General features: G+C 50.4%; 3 protein-coding genes across 4 annotated transcripts in view; 1 reads left to right on the forward strand and 2 right to left on the reverse strand.

The window, feature by feature from the left end:
* Positions 1-8,632, reverse strand: part of LOC130403741 (dual specificity mitogen-activated protein kinase kinase 6-like) — an 8,952-nt gene extending 320 nt beyond the window's left edge. The window contains exons 1-8 of the mRNA XM_056608175.1: positions 8,355-8,632; positions 4,515-4,581; positions 4,245-4,293; positions 3,677-3,790; positions 2,820-2,939; positions 706-822; positions 491-542; positions 50-177 (exon numbers count right to left, since the gene is read on the reverse strand). Coding sequence (XP_056464150.1) covers positions 50-177; positions 491-542; positions 706-822; positions 2,820-2,939; positions 3,677-3,790; positions 4,245-4,293; positions 4,515-4,581; positions 8,355-8,373 — 666 coding nt within the window. The 5' untranslated portion in view covers positions 8,374-8,632. The remainder of the gene's footprint in view (positions 1-49; positions 178-490; positions 543-705; positions 823-2,819; positions 2,940-3,676; positions 3,791-4,244; positions 4,294-4,514; positions 4,582-8,354) is intronic.
* A 588-nt stretch (positions 8,633-9,220) lies between these two features.
* On the reverse strand, positions 9,221-13,192 carry btbd17b (BTB (POZ) domain containing 17b). Its single transcript, XM_056610302.1, has 3 exons — positions 12,913-13,192; positions 11,353-11,638; positions 9,221-10,947 (listed from the first exon to the last, which is right to left on the reverse strand). The coding sequence occupies exons 1-3, from the start codon at positions 13,007-13,009 to the stop codon at positions 9,873-9,875; spliced, it is 1,458 nt and encodes a 485-aa protein (XP_056466277.1). The 5' UTR covers positions 13,010-13,192; the 3' UTR covers positions 9,221-9,872.
* Positions 13,193-15,252: 2,060 nt separating this feature from the next.
* The window catches only part of LOC130405350 (G-protein coupled receptor family C group 5 member C-like), a 3,418-nt gene continuing 1,170 nt past the window's right edge, over positions 15,253-17,500 (forward strand). The window contains exons 1-2 of one of the 2 annotated variants that reach the window (XM_056610422.1): positions 15,253-15,285; positions 16,244-17,255. In XM_056610422.1, the coding sequence (XP_056466397.1) occupies positions 16,253-17,255 (1,003 nt within the window). In that variant the 5' untranslated portion in view covers positions 15,253-15,285; positions 16,244-16,252. Of the gene's footprint in view, positions 15,593-16,243; positions 17,256-17,500 lie in introns of both variants that reach the window. The other variant, XM_056610414.1, reaches the window with a different exon arrangement.

Genomic DNA, 17,500 nt, shown 5'->3' on the forward strand with positions numbered 1-17,500 from the left:
CTTAGCTCAGACTTTATCCGGTTGCCAAGCGTTTTCTGGGTGTACTTACCGCCATGTAGGGCTTACAGCCGGCGTCCATCGTCTTGGCGACCGAGTCCACTAGGTGGCCACTGATGCCAAAGTCGCACATCTTCACCTGGCCCTGGGTGTTTATGAGGACGTTGGACGGCTTCACGTCTGAAGACACATCAACATCGTTTTGAACGAAACACGACGCAAGTTGAACACATGCAATATTTCTCTGCAAGTGTAAGTATGTATCGAATTTATTTAATACTGTGAGGAGTTTATTTCGGTGTAACAATGACAAAACAATTATTAATTTCCATTACCGAGAAAGTTGTTGGTCGTCTCTTTATTCGTGCAACCATACTTAATGAGATATGATTCACATTACCTTTACCATATTAACAAAACACTGGTTTAGATAACATCACCCTTCATCCCCTTAGCCATCCCATAATAGTCCAGTTCTAAAGCAGCCCCTTACCTCTGTGGATGACGGACAGGTTGTTGTGCAGGTGTTCCAACGCCTTAACGATCTGCAGAGGAAACACAGTCAACGTAAGGAGCTGAGCAAAGCCCTCTGGGAAAACACGCCGTCGCACCGCCCATCAAACGACCTCAACGCCACACAAAGAGGGTCCCTAACAACGCCCATCGGCGGCCCCCGTTTCCACGACAAACCTCAACAGGAGGACTCACCGCCACAGTGATCTTGCCCAGGATGTCCTCGGGGATGGTCATGCCCTTCTCGATCACCTTCTTGTAGAACTTGTCCAGGGACGTGTCCATGAGCTCCATGCAGATCCAGACGTCCCCCTGGGAAACAGACCCCAGCGCAGAAGGACCGTGAGCGTGAGCATTCACATTTAGCTTCCATCCGAAACCGACCCACGGCGGAGTCGACCACGCAGGGCGACAGCCAGCTCGTCGGGAGCAGTCAGGGTGAGGCGTCTCGCTCAGGGACACCTCGACACTCGGCTAGTAGGATCTGACTAGTAACCTTCCGGTTACACGCCACCCAAGAATCTACTTTATATGAGGGGTTGAATGGTATTCAACACCCTGACCATGGCTGATAAAAAAACATGGCCATTTTACACACATTGACATATTTAGACGGATGGAACATCAGATGATATGCTGTTCCATTGAAGAACAGACTGATTCATCCCTGTGATATGATTCATATCACAGGGATGAATGTGTAACAGCATGATATGATTCATATCACAGGGATGAATCAGTCTGAACTTCAATATTCACTCTCTGCTTCCTCGTCTCTAAAGATCACTGAGAGACGATTCATTCCAGATCAGTCTTGTTTACACAAGTCCTTGATATGAGGAAGAGATACCTGTTGAGAATCGATATCGGTGACCTAATGTGTTAAATATTAGTGTTAAATATTGCCTGATGTCCAACCTTAGAACCAGTCTAATCTGAAAGAAACGTGTCCTTTTTTTAACAAGCTAATTTGTTTAGCAAGGGAACATCAGCAAACAAAAATCACAGCTGTGCGCTTCTATCCAAACCCTGAATAACAGCCAGTCGTGTTCAGCAACGAAACAAAACCATCGCACACCAAAACGCTAACTTCACAGACAAGCTACAATAAATAGCTGCATCGCCATGACGACGTCCACAGCGGGACCGGCGGCGAGTTTGCCCCGCGGCCGCTGGCTGAACCCAGGTGTTGCTAAGGAACCCGGCATTCCTCCGTCGGGGGCGGGCTGTAAAACGCTTCACAGGTCCCCAGCACAACAGACCACGCACCGCGTCGTCGTGTGATCGGGGCCGTCTCGCCGCACAGAGACCAGCTGAACCCAGCGTCCGGGGGGGGGGTTAAGGAAGGGGGGGGACGTGAGCTGGAGCAGTTCCGATACCGATACCAGTATCGGAAATCCTTCCGATACGGCCGTAAAATGCAGTAACGGGTATCGGCGAGTACGCCGAGTCCATGCGCCGATCTGATACCATGACGCGACACTGAACACATGACGTACACGTGATGTTACGGTGCGTTTGTTAACGGTCGGAGAACGGAAAGTCGGAATGGGAAACGTGTCAACTCCGATCCAAGTCGTTAGAGGTACGAAGTCGGAAGAACGTGGATGCTCAAGCAAATTTGTTATGATAGATAATAAATGTAAATGTAAGAGAACGTCATTGTAAGAGAACCCTTTAATAAGAACATGTGCTGTTAGTAGTTACAATGCAAGATGCTGCATCGGTATATACTAGGCCCGCAGCGGATTCGAATTGTATCCGAATCCGTTCGGTTCGTTTACCACAGTTCGGAGCATTCTGGAGATCCGCGGATTTCGGTTTCATGAAGGCATTGCCTTATGCAGCGTATTTTGCCAACTGTAGCCTACGTCCGATACAAAAAGGGTGTTTAGGACCCAGCGGAATGCATTCTGTCCAGTGCTGCCCGAGCCAATGAGACTTTTCCCGCCCCTCCCTTCAGCCTGTCAGTGTTCGAAACGTTATCCCTTACATGTTACACTCAGTGCACCATGTTTTCAAATGCATTTAGGGGAACATTTATTGCACAATAAAGCCTTGCAAGTTGTCTGATTGCAGTCAATTAACACATTGCAAATAGCCTGTGGGTCTCATTCATTTTTGTGTTTCTCCCCCAAAGCCTCCGTCAAAAAAAAGTATCCAAAACCGAGGCCCAAAACGGTTATCTGAACCGAACCGTGGACACACTGATCCGTTTCACCACTAGTATATACTCGGTATCGGCCCAAACTCGAGTTTGGAAATCGCAATCAGGAAGGAAGCAATGGAATGGGATAACCTCCCCTCACCTCTCTGAAGAGCGCCCCGTAGAAGGTGACGGTGAAGAAGCAGTCCACGGTCCTCATGGAGATGTCCAGGTCCATCAGCAGTCTCTTCTGCTCCAGCGTGTTGACCGTCGCCCGGATCCTCTGGGGTGGGGGGGGACATTTTGAATTATTGTTGCACTTATATGGACATGCTTGTCCTCATCTCCATATGTATCGCAGGTCTCTCCATGTGTGTTTTCCTCCGGTCAGTCTGTCCGAGTACGTACCCGTCTGTCTGGCTGTCTGTCTGTCCGAGTACGTACCCGTCTGTCTGGCTGTCTGTCTGTCCGAGTACGTACCCGTCTGTCTGGCTGTCAGTCTGTCCGAGTACGTACCCGTCTGTCTGGCTGTCTGTCCGAGTACGTACCCGTCTGTCTGGCTGTCCGTCTGAGTATGTACCTGTCTGTTTTGAGTATGTGTCTGTCTGAGTATGTACCCGTCTGTCTGTCTGGCTGTCTGAGTATGTGTCTGTCTGAGTATGTACCGGTCTGTCTGTCTGTCTGAGTATGTACCTGTCTGTCTGTCTGTCTGTCTGAGTATGTACCTGTCTATCTGTCTGTCTGAGTATATACCTGTCTGTCTGTCTGAGTACATACCTGTCTGTCGGTCTGTCTGAGTATGTACCTGTCTGTCTGTGCCTAATCTACCACTAGAAAACCTCTCCTCCATACTAAACCCGACCAGTGCCCATAACATCCAGTATCTCTGAACCAGACCAAACGCGCTCCGAGCCGGACGCGACTGGTTAGAGCGCGGTAAGCCGTGACTCACGGAGCTATTTCAGACGCCCCCAGGGACCGGGGGGCCAGGTAACCCGAGCAGCAGAGAGAGAGACCCACCTTCACAGCCATGATCACGCCGCTGGGGACGTGCCTCATCTTGTCCACCACGCCGTACGCCCCCCGCCCCAGCTCCTCGATCTGCTCCAGGTCGTCCGCCTTCACCACAAAGTTCTGGAGGACGGAGCGGACGGACGGAGGGGGGGGGGGGGGGGGGGGGGGGAACAGATCAATAAGGGAGGAGGTGTGCAGTGGGTTGTAGAAGACGGAGACGGGTATGGAGCAGGGGGGGACGTGTGTACCTGTGTGTGTGTGTGTGTGTGTGTACCTGTGTGTGTGTGTGTGTGTGTGTGTGTGTGTGTGTGTGTGTGTGTGTGTGTACCTGTGTGTGTGTGTGTGTACCTGTGTGTGTGTGTGTGTGTGTGTGTGTGTGTGTGTACCTGTGTGTATGTACCTGTGTGTATGTACCTGTATGTACCTGTGTGTATGTACCTGTATGTACCTGTGTGTGTGTGTGTGTGTGTGTGTGTGTGTGTGTGTGTGTGTGTGTGTGTGTGTGTGTGTGTGTGTGTGTGTGTGTGTGTGTGTGTGTGTGTGTGTGTGTGTGTGTGTGTGTGTGTGTGTTTACCTTGTCTCCGATGGTGACGCAGGCCTTAGAGTCCAGGTCACGAGGGGGTCTGTGGGGGGAGACAGGTTGTATTCAAACAGAGACGAGTGCAGAGCGAGCCAAACAGGATGTTGTTGTCAACAGTGCACAGTGTCAACAGTGCACCTCTTGTGCACCAGGTATGCAACAGCGTGTTCGCACCTTGCTGACTTATTAGAAACACAAAGCAATGCCAGGCATACTTCCTGTGTGTGTATGGGCAGGAGGGGGGGGGGGGGGGGGGTGACTTACGCGGCGACAGCCGGAGCGGTCGGGACAAAGACCTCGGTGGGAAGCCTCAGCCGTGGGTTCTTCTTCCCTGGGGGGGGGGGGGGGGGGAGGGGAGAGAGAGAGAGAGAGCGCCGGTCAGAAAACCAAAACACAGAATTCACACTCCTTCGCTTTAAAAAGGGGGGGCGGCATGTGGCTCATTGGGTAGAGTGTGTTGACTTGTTACCGGGCGGTTGCTAGTTCGATCCCCGGCTCCTCCTAGCTAGAGTGTCGAGGAACAAGGCACCTCACCCTGACTGCTCCCGACCAGCTGGCTGTCGCCCTGCGGGGCTGACTCCGCCGTCGGCGTGCGAGTGTGTGCGTGAACGGGTCAATGTGAGGCAGTGTTGTAAAACGCTTCGAGTGGCCGCTGGTTAGAACAGCGCTGGATAAACGCGGTACCGTTTAAACACCCCAACGACCGCTTAACCAACGCAGCGGCCGAAACCTTAAAACAAACCGCGAGTGAGCGGGTAATAACGCCCACGGCCGCCTGCAGCTGCGTTTGATTGGCGCTGAACACTTGTGCTGATCTGTAATCCGACGGGAGAGGAGCACGAGCCATCGGCGGCCGCCAAGCAGCGGGCCAAAGGTGGCTGACTAATCGTGACTCAGACGCTGCGAGGAGGAAGTGGGTTAGGAGGGGAGGCTGGCGTCTTCCTGCCCGTCCAGGCTGGTTCCCTTCCTGCACGCCTCGGTTAATCAATGCCAAAGAACCCCCCCCCCCCCCCCGCACCACCACCAGCCGTTGCTACGTTCACTTCACATCCTTTTTTTTCGCAATACCTGGCAGCGGGACAAGGAGAAGTTATGTTCCCTGCAGTCAGCGGTGAAAGCGGCCCCAATTCAGGGACTCTTTGCGGTAACTAGGCCAGGGACTTTCCCGCAGAACGGCAGGGAACGTCCGGCCAGAGTGACACGGACACTCGCCTGATAAGACCCGGGGAAATATGTGAAAATGCTATTTATTTGTTCAAGAACTGCGGCGTTTCTGTCCCCTTGACGACGTCTTCGGCTGGAGATAAACTTTCCCCCTGACCTGGGCGGTGCAGGATTAGGGCAGGCTATGTCGCCTTGTCCTGTTGGGTTGTTTTGGAAGGCTACTTCAAGGCAAACAGACGTTCAAGAAAGTTGCACACAGAACAGTTTGTGTTTTTTAACTTGGTGCAATCTTGCCAATCTCGTAAACATCATAAATGCTGGGCAAGAATGTTTGGTGCAAGCTTAGTCCAATGCAATTTGCATAAAGGGTCATTTTGTTCAGCGATTTATGCAGAAAAAGCCATGCATGCTCTGCGCATTTCCTCAATTCACCAGGTATCACCAATACTGCACGGCATCAAACAGGTCTGCCTGGAATCCCCATGAGACAGTGAGATTAAAGCAGGCCAAATGTGCTTTCCATTGAGAGAGAGAGAGAGAGAGAACATCATTAGTGTGCTCTGAACATATAAGCCGAGACCGAAAAAAGAATAGGAGTGTGCGTTTCCTCCATGCAAGCTAAATTAAGAGCAAATATCCTTCTGTGACATAACAACTGAAACAGCCTTTTGTTCTTGCAGGGGAAGGGCCGGGTTTGGAGAGGCGATCTGCAGCCAAACAGGCAGCCCCCCTGCACTCACGCTATGGAATATAGGACATGAAGAAGGCTGCATGCCTGAGCGCATAGCAGTCAGGTTAGCTCATGCAGACTGCGGATCCATTTTTAGAATGCTAAGAAACTCTCCCGTCCCTCAAAACAATGCAGCCCTCTGCTTCTGATGCACAGCTTATCGTTGTGCATGCAGAGACCCTTTAGCATGAATCATGTAGCCTACACACGTCATGACTAATGGCATACGTCCATCACGGTGTAACCCGAGCCTTGTGATAGCATATGCTGCCTTTGATTGCCGACAGGCAGCCAACAAAAACCAAACATGATCCGTTTCCAGGATGAGGTTAGCAACCAAATATTTGCATTTCTGTAAAGGAGCAAATGTTTTCCATTTTTCACGGAATCCACGACTCGAAACGAACGACAGATTTCCTGCAGACACACGGATTGACAGACGTTTGTCTGCAGAACCAACCCTCACAAACCAAACACAACCACATGTTCACCACAACTTATGGATGTGCATGTGTGTGAGGGTCTGTGTGCATGCGTGTGCGCGTGTGTGTGTGAGGGACTGTGTGCATGTGTGAGTGTTTGTCTGTGCATCTGTCTGTCTGTCTGTGTATTTGTGTCAGAGCGTGTACGTGCGTCGGCCACCGCCAGGCCTGTGGTCGGTGCAGGATGATTCATCGTCAGTCATTCAAGACTGGACAGATCCTCAAACCTCGACAGCTGTCATTACCCCGGGGCAATTATTACACGTCAGGTTCCTTGGCCTGACCGCTGGCTTTCCTCGTTCTGGACGTGATCGGAACCTCCCCCCTTAGCCCCTCACACTCGAGTTTACCGTGGTTGGCACCGGCCCTCATAAGTCCTCATATAAATAATGACATTGAAACTAACTGTGGGTGACGTGAAAGTGAATCAGGTACACATGGGAGCTATGTAGGGAGATGGGAGCGTGAATCAGGATATTATTCAAGCTGTAGGACAATTGAAGAGGAGAAATTCTGGACTTTCCATTCGATCAAAGCGTCAATAGCTGAGTAAGAAGTCACCGACAACAAGCCAGATTTGCTCCATATATGGACTACGATGAGTCATGCACAGATTATCTCACATAACACCCAATCTGAGCGGGGGATACTTGGGTCTCTCCAAGCATGCGTAAGCACTACTAGGAATGGCATTTCAATGCACTTGAGCCTGCCCAAGCCATTAAGCAATCCTTAACTATTTAAAAAGAAAATCTTCAGGAAACCTTTGGGTGTGTTAAGGGAACCAAAAACCCCGCACAGACCTCGTGGAGAGAGAGCTATGCAAGATTGCTTTCAGCCAGTGAACTGTCAACAAAGAACTTCTCCACTGGTGAACGCCGCTGCGAGTCACAACATGCCAGGGTAGGCCGAGGGCCGCTCCGCACAGCCCTCTGAAACAATGTGTACTCCCACCATGGTAACGCTAGTATGGTTGTGTAACAGCACGCGGTGAACTTGAAATGTAAATTGACATCATCACCGTGTGTCTCTCTCGCACAGGAAAAGTAGCTTGATTTTCCACGATGGGTTTGTTTTTCCCCCAATGCGGTTGTTGTTCCAGAAGAAGAACGTCAGTATGAACCCGGGGTCAGAAAATACTCCTCACCTTCATCATGTTATTAGTTGTAGTTAGGATATATATATTTATATATGAACGTCGTGCAGGTTGAAAGTATCACGTTCGGCTTGAATGCAAACCAAACCACCCACACGACATGTCACTGCAGAAGAACAACAACCTGGCTGCTGCTGCTACTGCTGGTTTAGAACCACAGCAGCGGGTTTGCACCAGTGCAGGCTGGGAGACCACTAGTCCGCCACTCACATACTGCTGGTTGTGAAATAGTTTTCACAAAACGCACAAGCAGGCACACGCACACGCACGCACTAGACATCCAAACACTGGTGTAAGGTCACCCCCGGTACATAAACGGAGGCTGTTGTAAAAGAGTCTAGCAGAAGTTTCTTGAGGCACCGAGTGTTTCCCCCACCCCCCCTCCCACCGCCAAATTTGCGTAATGATAGAAGCAGGAAAGACGCTCGGCTGGCGTTTTCTACCCACCATGCAGCTCCTCATCTGCTAACTTAATGCAACACCGCCCCCCCCCCCCCCCCCCCCCCCCCCCGGTCCCATCCCGGAACCGGGAAGCCAGACACGTTATGGAACAAGCTCAGGTCAATCCTTACCTCCTTTGGAGACAGACATTTCCCCTACGCTTTGATGAGGGGGGAAGGGAAGCACAAAGACTTTTGCCTTTTTCACTCCCTCCCTCCCGACATCTACCCTCCAACCGCTCAGGATTTGCGGCGGCTTGTCGTGCAAAAAACCAGCAGCGATGTTCGGATCGCGCGTCCTTTTTCGTGCAGCCCGTCCGTGCGTTACGCACCGAGTCCGCGCGTTACCGACCGATCGCGCGAAGTCTGCCCGGGTTCCGACCGCAAAGTGACGTCCGAAAGATCCCCACGGAGGAACCCAAACTGCACTTTAGGCTGGCCAAAGTCTGACAGCTGAGGGAGCCAAAGACGCGTGTGCGTAATGACGTACTTCCGGCCCGGGGTTTGTGGACAGTGTAGTTTTCTTTCGGAGAAAATGTTAAATAAAGGATTTACGTTTTTAGTGTTTTAGATTTTAGATACTCTACGTATCAACGTATCAAATATATAATATATGTAATATAATATAATTTATATATTATAAGACATGATACATTATAATAATATATGTTATTATTATTATTATTATTGTTATTATTATTATTATTAATATTATTATTATTATTATATAGCCTATATATATATTATGATATATATTGTATGTTCTTTTATATCATGTATTATATTATATATATATATATTATATACAGTAGGCCTATATAATATCTAAAAGTTATAACATGTAGGTTGAATACTTATTTTAACATTTATTTGCTTAATTGTTAACATGTAAGAAGACAAGATAGCCGAGAGGTTTTCAATTATTTTTATTTTGGTGGAAAATTGCATTCAAACAAATTGTCACTGAAAATGTCGAAACTGCAATTTCGGTACGGAAAATAAAAGGAATATTATTTTACTAGTAGGTCTATGTGCGTTCTAAACAATGATGTGTGCCCTTAAAGTAACTAAATAGCACACTATATTTTATAAAATGACAAGGAGATTATTAGTTGGTTTCTTGAATAGCATCCATATGCAAGCCATTACATGTAGCCTATGTGCCTACATTTAATAGCATGTATTCTATAGAAACAGAAATAGTGTCTAAATATGATTGTAGGCCTATTCATCTAATAATATGGTGTAAAGAAATACAGTGTAATCTAAGAATTAATTATTAACATGAAATTAAAACAAAGCAACTCATTTCATATCCAAAATGTAAGCAGAAAACCGTTTTTTATTTTATTTCGGATGTCGGATGGGAAAGTCAAAGGGTTAAGAAATAGGATCGTACTTTCTGACTATGATTGTCACTCCAAAACCCCAATCATCCCCCCTGATTGACTTCTCGACGTTGTCACTGAACCGCCGATCGCGTCACAGTTGAAAACCACAACTCGTCACTCTCACTCTAAACGTCTGGAAGACCAAACAGCTCACCGGTTTTAGACAAAAAGAGCCGTTCAAAAAGACACGTCAAAAACAAGCGTTGTGATATGAGCGCCGTGGTTACGGTGAGTGACTGCTTATGGGCGGAGCCTCCGCTCACTTCTTGGCCACAATCAGCGTGTGGTACACCGGCTTCACCACCACGTGCAGGTAGAGGGCGCTGTCGATCAGGTACTCCGACGCCCGGCGCTGCAGGTCCGCCTCGGCCAGGAAGTCCCCGGCCTCCTCCGTGCTCTGGTGGAAATTGTAGACGTGGCGCACCACCACCTTCCCCTGCTGCCGCGCCATCACCATCACCGTCTTCTGGAAGCTCACGCCCGCAAAGTCCGGGCTGGAGGTGGCGGGCGTGACGATGATGCGCGGCCGGCCGCCGTCGGTCAGCGAGGGCATCATGGCGCCCGGCTCGGCGTACGACGCCCGGGCGCCCAGCGGGAACCAGCGGGGCGAGAACAGGGCGTTCCAAGTCACCTTCTTGCTGGAGTCGTGGCCGCTGGGGCCCAGCTGCGTCTGGAAGCTGAAGCTGCGGTCGTCGCGCGTGGGGCTGCTGATGACCCAGGGTGCGCCCCAGGCCGGCGACAGGTAGTTGCGCGGGGTGAAGATGCTGCAGTTCACCTCAAAGTACTTGGCGAGCTGGACGGGCGGGGTGGCGTGGAACTGGAAGGCGAGGTAGAGCAGGTCCCGCACGGCGCCGTAGTGTTTCTGCATCAGCGGCGAGTTCTTCTGCAGGCGGAAGAGCTTCTGCGGCGGGATCATCCCGTAGCGGATGGCCTCCAGGGCGCGCTCCGCCGTGGGGCTGCCGGGACGGTTGCGGGCCGCCCAGGCCTCCAGGCCGTCGTAGAGCTCCAGCTCGCTCTGCACCACCAGGTCGGAGCGGCGCAGGAGGGTCAGCAGCAGGTTGGCGCTGACGGAGGTCCACTCGGCGCTCTGCAGCACAGAGGACAGGTTCCAGGAGAGGTACCGCAGGCAGCTGTCCTGCAGAGGGGCGTCTCCGATGCGCTGGGCGTACTGGTACCAGCCCACCACGTGGCCGGACGGGGACTCGCTGGAGAGGTGCTGGCTCATGAACTGAGTGAGGCCGAGCTGAAGACCCTCCACACGGTACTTGGTGGCCAGCTGGTGGAGAGGGATGGCCTGGTCCAGGCGGACGGAGATGTCCCCACAGTACAGATACCTGCGGACCAACCACAGGAAACAACTCAATCGATGGTCGTCAACGTCTGAGGAAACTGGATTAAGAGTGCTAATCTGGATGAGGAAGGTCAATTTGGAACTAGAATCGCACTGAACCCTCAAAGATAATATGGAAAGTAGTTATATTAAGATAGTATTATTTATTTATAATTTTGAGTTCGGTACTTTGGCTGGTGTTATCAGAACCTCAGCATTCGGCAAGGTTTGGCTTCTGGTCAGGTCAGATCTTTACGGCGTGCTCGCACTCACACCTTCCACAGATTTCATCAATGTCCCTGTTTCAGACTGAAGCAGTAGATCTGTCCTTCCAGTCATTCCTTTCAGCTCCTCCGTCCGTCTCCACCACCCCTCCGTCCTCCCTCCCGCATCCTCCTCCTCCGCTCACCTGAGGAACTTGTCGAAGACGGCGGCGCACTCGGCGGTCTCGCTGAGCACCAGGGCGCTGCCGTTGCGTGCGAGCAGCAGGTCCCGGAAGACGTCGCTCTGCAGGCTCAGCACGAGGGAGTGGGCCGGCAGCACCTTCACCTCCTCCGTGTTCAGGGTCTGCACCCGCAGGGACACGTCGCTGGCGTTGCCCAGGGCCATCAGGTTCTCCATGCGCTGCACCAGAGCCATGGAGTGGTTCAGCACTGTGGCCCCGGCCTCTGGCAGGGCCTCCATCTTTAGGGCCGCTGCGTAGGAGGACATGAGGACAGGTCACGAGACAGGTGGATGAGGGATGGAGACCTGGGTGTAGGTGGGGAGGATGGCCACGTTCATCAGGCTTTAAAGAGGGAGAGTTTAGCTTCGCAGACTACCAGGAGTTCCCTATCTGCCCTGCTAGTAAATGGAATAGTCGATGGACTGCATCTCTACAGCACTTGTCGAACCAGTGGCTGCTCAAAGTACTTTACAATATCGCCCAGTATTCACCCATTCATGCACAGATTCACACACCGATGGCGGTGTCAATCACGCAAGGCGACAGCCAGCTCATCTGGAGCAGTTAGGGTGAGGTCACAGGTGCCACACGCTCACCTACCCACGACCCGGGGCCGTGTAGAAACCAACGATACAGAAACACACTCATGTTCATGGCGGCCGACTGAGAGAATGTGAGACGTCTAGTCTTTGAGGGTGTTTCAGATTGCTGCTTTGTGGAGCTTTTCTCCTCTCAGGGTTGAGGCAAGCAGCACACTGAATAATTCCACATGAAGACTGCGGAGCCCCAGCCATCAGCCTCATCAGGCTTTAATGAGGCTGTACTCCGTGAGGTCCCAGCGGTGCCTCCTTCTCCTCATATCTCTGCATCCTCCTCCATCATGTGCCCCCACGCCACTTCAGAGGAGCTGCTTTGACGTGAGCCGGTGTCCCCAAGCAAGTTAGATAAGGCTTCTCAGAACCATCGATTGGTGACAGCTAAACCGATTTCCTCTCGAAAGCTCTCGTTGTCAGATTTGCTCTTTGCCTTTCTGGCTTTCTGTACAAAATAAAGTGATCACTAAATCATTCTCTCTCAGAAAGGAGTCATAAAGTGAATGCATTGAGGATGAAAGGTTTAAGAATGAGAGGGATCTTCAGCTCATAATCCGATGCTCAAAATCAGCTGGTCTTAAAATGGAAAGAAAATAAGAATTTTGCACACACTATCAAACAATGCAGCAATCGTATATTTTCCTAAATGAAAAGTACAACAATGATATCGTTAGATCAGACAGGAATGAACTCTGGAGACGGCGGATCCAGTATTACGGCAACGTCTTTCCCCAGAATCTAACAGACGGAGCGAGAGACTGGGACTGAAGATGACTGAAGCTGAGCTGTCAGACCCCAGGGGTGGGATGAGAGACTCATCCCACCCCTGGGGTCTGACAGTCAAACGCACCGGGAACACAGAACAGACTCAACTACCACTCTGCCACTGGGGACACTGGGTGCGAACAGAAAAAGGTCCAGATGTGCTTACCTCCTCCAACGGAGACCGGGTAGGAGAGGAAGGAGAGAACCAGGACCCCCAGCACATAACCCAAGAGGAGGTCTCCTCGTTCGCACGACAGAGCCATCTCTTCTGATCCGATTCCCCCTTCTCTTCTTCCGGTGGTGGCTTCGGTTGGCAGGGGTGCGGTGAATTGGTGTAGAGTGGTGTAGGTTGGTGTACTGAAAGGTGGTGTAATGTAGGGTGGTGTAGGGTGCCTTGCCCTGTGTGTTGCTGGTCTCCCTGTGCCCACTCACTTTTTATGTAGGATGCTGGCCCCCATCTCTGATTGGTAGAATCTGGCGGGGTGTGGCCACGGCTTCAGCTTTGATTTGGGATTCCTCCTTTTTTTTCCGAAGCGGCATTGACCACGAGCCAGACAGACACTGGGCTTAAATGTTTGGTGGAGCTTAAAAATAGGGTCAGTTAGTTACTATTACAAATCAATCGCTGTTTTTGTTGAGCTTTTAACAGCGCTGTTAATAGAGCAGAACCTAAATAGATCTATAATTGGATAAACCTTTCCATATACTGTCGGCTCAATTTGTTTTGGGGTATTTTTCCCAATCACACCTCAGTTTCACATAAATGTTTTTGCACAAGACAACAGTTGTTGTGATGGAGTTGCGCTAAGCCTCTTAGTTCTGGTTGTTGTTTTTGATGCAAATATCTCAATGTAATCTGGATTAATATAGTCTATAGTGAGGTAAACATCCACTCACACAACACACTGACCTTATTATTGACTATATGCAAAGCAACTGTGCACATATATATATGTACAGTATATATATATATATTATATATAATTTATATTTTTATTGTTTATATATAGATTTATATATATATTTTTAGTGTATGTAAAATATATATACAGAGATAAGGTTTTTACGTCATTTTTGTCTGTTTTAATGTTGAAGAGATGAATAAACAACAAATCAAAATCACACATCGAGGTAAGCCATTTGCTTCTTCTTTTTTTCTTATGGACACAATATCAAAATATTAGTTTTAAATTGATTTTATAAGATGTCTGGGCACTGGGCAGTTATGATTTGATGTTGACTGCACTCTTTAGTTCATAGGGGAATTGACGTTTAGAACAGGAAGAACAAGTGAGGCTCATTTGCAGGACAAACTGTCTCCTGTGAGAGTTTCTCACCACAGCTGAGAGAGTAATGGGTCATATCCCCAGAGGAGCCCAGCTGAGATCCTCTAATGAAACCACTTCGGGCTGGACAACACGTTTAAAACTCCCCTACCACAGTTGTAACATAATGAAGCTTGTGTAACGATACTTATGTAACTCTGTGCAAAAAACAGGAATCTGACACACGAGGTAGGCTAAACGCAGAGTGTGTAGGCCTACCGTAGTGTAAAAAATGGAAGCTAAACTAAAGTACCACACGTCGATAGGACTGAATGAGGAGAGCAGGCCTAACAGATGTGAGTGCACTTCCAATCCATATCTTAATCTGGTTTCTTCCTGACCTTCCCCTTCGTACCATTGTTCTCTCCGCTGCTAACGGGGCTCAGGATTGCTGGCGGGGCCGCGGTCTGGACGGAACGGATCGACACTCGGCTAAATTCATGAAAGCCCCCAAACGGAGGCTTTCCATTGGTGGATCGATGCTCCAACCTTGCCGCGCAAACCCTGCAGCTCAGCACTGAACTAAATGCCCGCCCAGCCATTACTGAGGTGTCCTGGCTGCCCTTGATTGATACTGATACCCCCCAGGCATGTAGTGAATAACTGGGTATTTTTAATAGTGGTGTGCGAACCCCCACCCCAAAAAGAAAATACTATTCTGTCTGAAAATTACTAATTATAATCTTCCAGTTAAGAACCAAGCATGATATTTAGCCAATTAAAATTGAATATTGCGGCTTCAACATTTTCTTTTCAAAAACCATTAAAACACAACATTATCTCTGAATTAAAAGGTGAGAGACGGATGACCCTCTGTCTGAAAGTTTCTAATCGATTCCTCTAATGGCCACCAGATGGCGCTCGACCAAATGACTAACATAAAAAGTACAAGCATCGTCTATTCGTATGAAATAGCACTTTAATTTAACACAAGCCCATATTATTTAACTTATGTTTATACATTTCTGAATTTGTTTTTTAAATATAATTCGTTTGTAAGTTAATTAACCCCAGCGTGTCAAAGAAAACATCAACTGAGAGTTTAGTGTGTGCACATAACTTGAATTAGCTTTTTTTTTTTGCGACACAACAATAATAGCGCCATTGTGCGTAACCTGATTAAGAGATAATGAGGACTGCACTGAGCTGAGTGATCGCAGTAACATGCAAAGCTGAGCAGGCAGCGCAGCGCAGCGCACAGCGGGCAGCAGCAGGTAAACAGCCTGGTTATAGACCTCCTACACGGAGCTCATTTCGAATGGACGTGGATATAACTACTATAGGGTAACTTTGATCCAGTTTGATGTCCCTCAACCGAAAATAAAAATATAGAGCATAACCAACAGTTCAGTAAGTTGTGTGTGAGGCTGGTGCAGATTGGACAACCACCTACCATCTAGTCTCAGAGACGATTCTGTCATTCAACATGAATTCGATTTAGATGTTTGACATCAGGAGATCTGCGGTCTTTTCTCTCCGTTTGTGGACCACCTGTGGCGACCTGTTGCTCCTCATCTAGAGGTACAAAGGGCATCCTCCATCCTTCACACAGTCTGGTTCTGACACCGACAATTTAAAGCAGTCTTCTTCATGTTATTGTGTTAATTGTGTTGGAGTGATGTCAGTGTTTTCTCCTTGTTTCCTGATGATTGTGTAATTCTTAAGTCGAATCGGTGTTGGGCTACTTTTACTCACATGACTTGGAAAGATTTAATTTTGCAGGCTAATCGTCGACCTCGGTTTATTCCCTGTATTGATGGAAGTAATCGAAACTACTTTCCTTGTTCTGAACTAAGTGTACTAATGTGAGTTACCCCACGTCTTTCAAACCCCACGTATGGTTGGCAATAGAGCAGACTATTATGTTTAAAATACACTGTGAAACTTTTCATAGCAATATGACAGTACGGTACGGTTTATTTTTAAAGTAGGCCTAATCTACTGTATCATGTAAATACAGTAGATTACTGTTAGAATCTCGCTGTAAATCTAAATCAAAGGGTTACAGTGTAGGTAATACACCATAACAATTAAAAATGTCGAAACCCCCGCTAAGGTTTCGTTTGGACACTTCTTTCGGCCCCTTCTCCCCCCCCCCCACTAAACACTCCCCCCCACTGTGCATCAGGCCTAATCTCGTTTTCCTGTTAACTCTAACCCCCTCCTCGCCAGTGCACAGCCATGACCTCCGGCGTGCCCAGAGGCTGCGGCGCCGGCGTCAAACCGCTCTACTTCAACCTGTGTGACCTGGACGCCGCCTGGGGCGTGGCGGTGGAGGCGGTGGCGGCCGCCGGCGCGCTGACCTCCTTCGTCCTGCTCGTCTTCCTCCTGGGCGTCTGGCCCCTGGTGGGCGACCGGCAGCGGCGTGGCATGCTGCACCTGCTGGTCGCCTTCACCCTGTGCACCCTGGGGCTCTTCGGCCTGGCGCTCGCCTTCGTCGTGGGGCGGGACTCGACCACCTGCGCCGTGCGGCGCTTCCTCTTCGGCGTGCTGTTCGCCGGGTGCCTGGCCTGCCTGGTGACGCACGGCCTGTGGCTGGCGCTGCTGGGCGGGGGGTCCGCGGGGGGGGCCCGGGGGCCCCGGGGCTGGCTGCTCGGCCTGGGGGGCCTGGCCCTCTGGCTGGTGGAGGTGATGGTGAACGCCGAGTGGCTGATCCTCACCCTGCTGCGCTCGCCGCTCCCGCCCCCCGCCGCCGCCGCCGCCCCCGACCCGTCCTGCGGCATCGCCAACCAGGACTTTGTGACGGCGCTGGTCTACGTGATGGCGCTGCTGCTGGCCGCCGTGGCGACGGCCGCGGCGGCGCTGGCGCAGAAGGACGGGCGGTGGCGTCGGGACGGCGCCCTGCTCCTGTCGACGGGGCTGCTCACCGCGGCCCTCTGGGCGGCCTGGATCGGGATGTACGTCTACGGGAACGGGGCGCTGGGCCGCGGCGACTGGGACGACCCCACCGTGGCCGTCGCCCTGGTGGCCAACGGCTGGGCGTTCCTGCTGACCTACGTGGTCCCGGAGACCTGGCTGCTGGACGCCGGGCAGGGGGGCGGTGGCGAGGAGGAGGGCTCGGACGCGGAGCACGCCGTGTACCCGGCGCGCAGCGCTCTGGACTACGGACCCGACCGGACCCCCGCCGTCCACAACCTGTACATGGACAACGCCGCCTTCTCCATGGAGGAGCCCAAAGGGGAAGGTGGGGCAGAACAATACGTCCCGGCTTTGGAAAATAGTACCTAGCATTGTGTAGCGTCTTATCCTAGCTATCTCTGTTGTGTACGGGGAATGGGTTAACCTAGTGATGGTTAGTGCTTTGTGCTTGGTTCTATGAACATCCTTACTGTACCGACAGAGATATATCGTTGTTTCTCTTCTGACTAATGGACTTATTGTAAGACGCTTTGTATATTAGCGTCTGCTCAATTCCCTAAATGTAAATGT

This window comes from Gadus chalcogrammus, chromosome 2 (genome assembly GCF_026213295.1).
Source record: "Gadus chalcogrammus isolate NIFS_2021 chromosome 2, NIFS_Gcha_1.0, whole genome shotgun sequence".
Classification (NCBI taxonomy): Eukaryota; Metazoa; Chordata; class Actinopteri; order Gadiformes; family Gadidae; genus Gadus; species Gadus chalcogrammus.

Excerpts from the sequence above, each read along its gene's own strand:
- btbd17b (XM_056610302.1), bottom strand. The coding sequence starts at position 13,009 with ATGGCTCTGTCGTGCGAACGAGGAGACCTCCTCTTGGGTTATGTGCTG. Across the intron at positions 11,639-12,912 it reads CCCGGTCTCCGTTGGAGGAG|CGGCCCTAAAGATGGAGGCC; the intron begins GTAAGCACATCT and ends CCTCCTACGCAG. Across the intron at positions 10,948-11,352 it reads GTCTTCGACAAGTTCCTCAG|GTATCTGTACTGTGGGGACA; the intron begins GTGAGCGGAGGA and ends GTTGGTCCGCAG.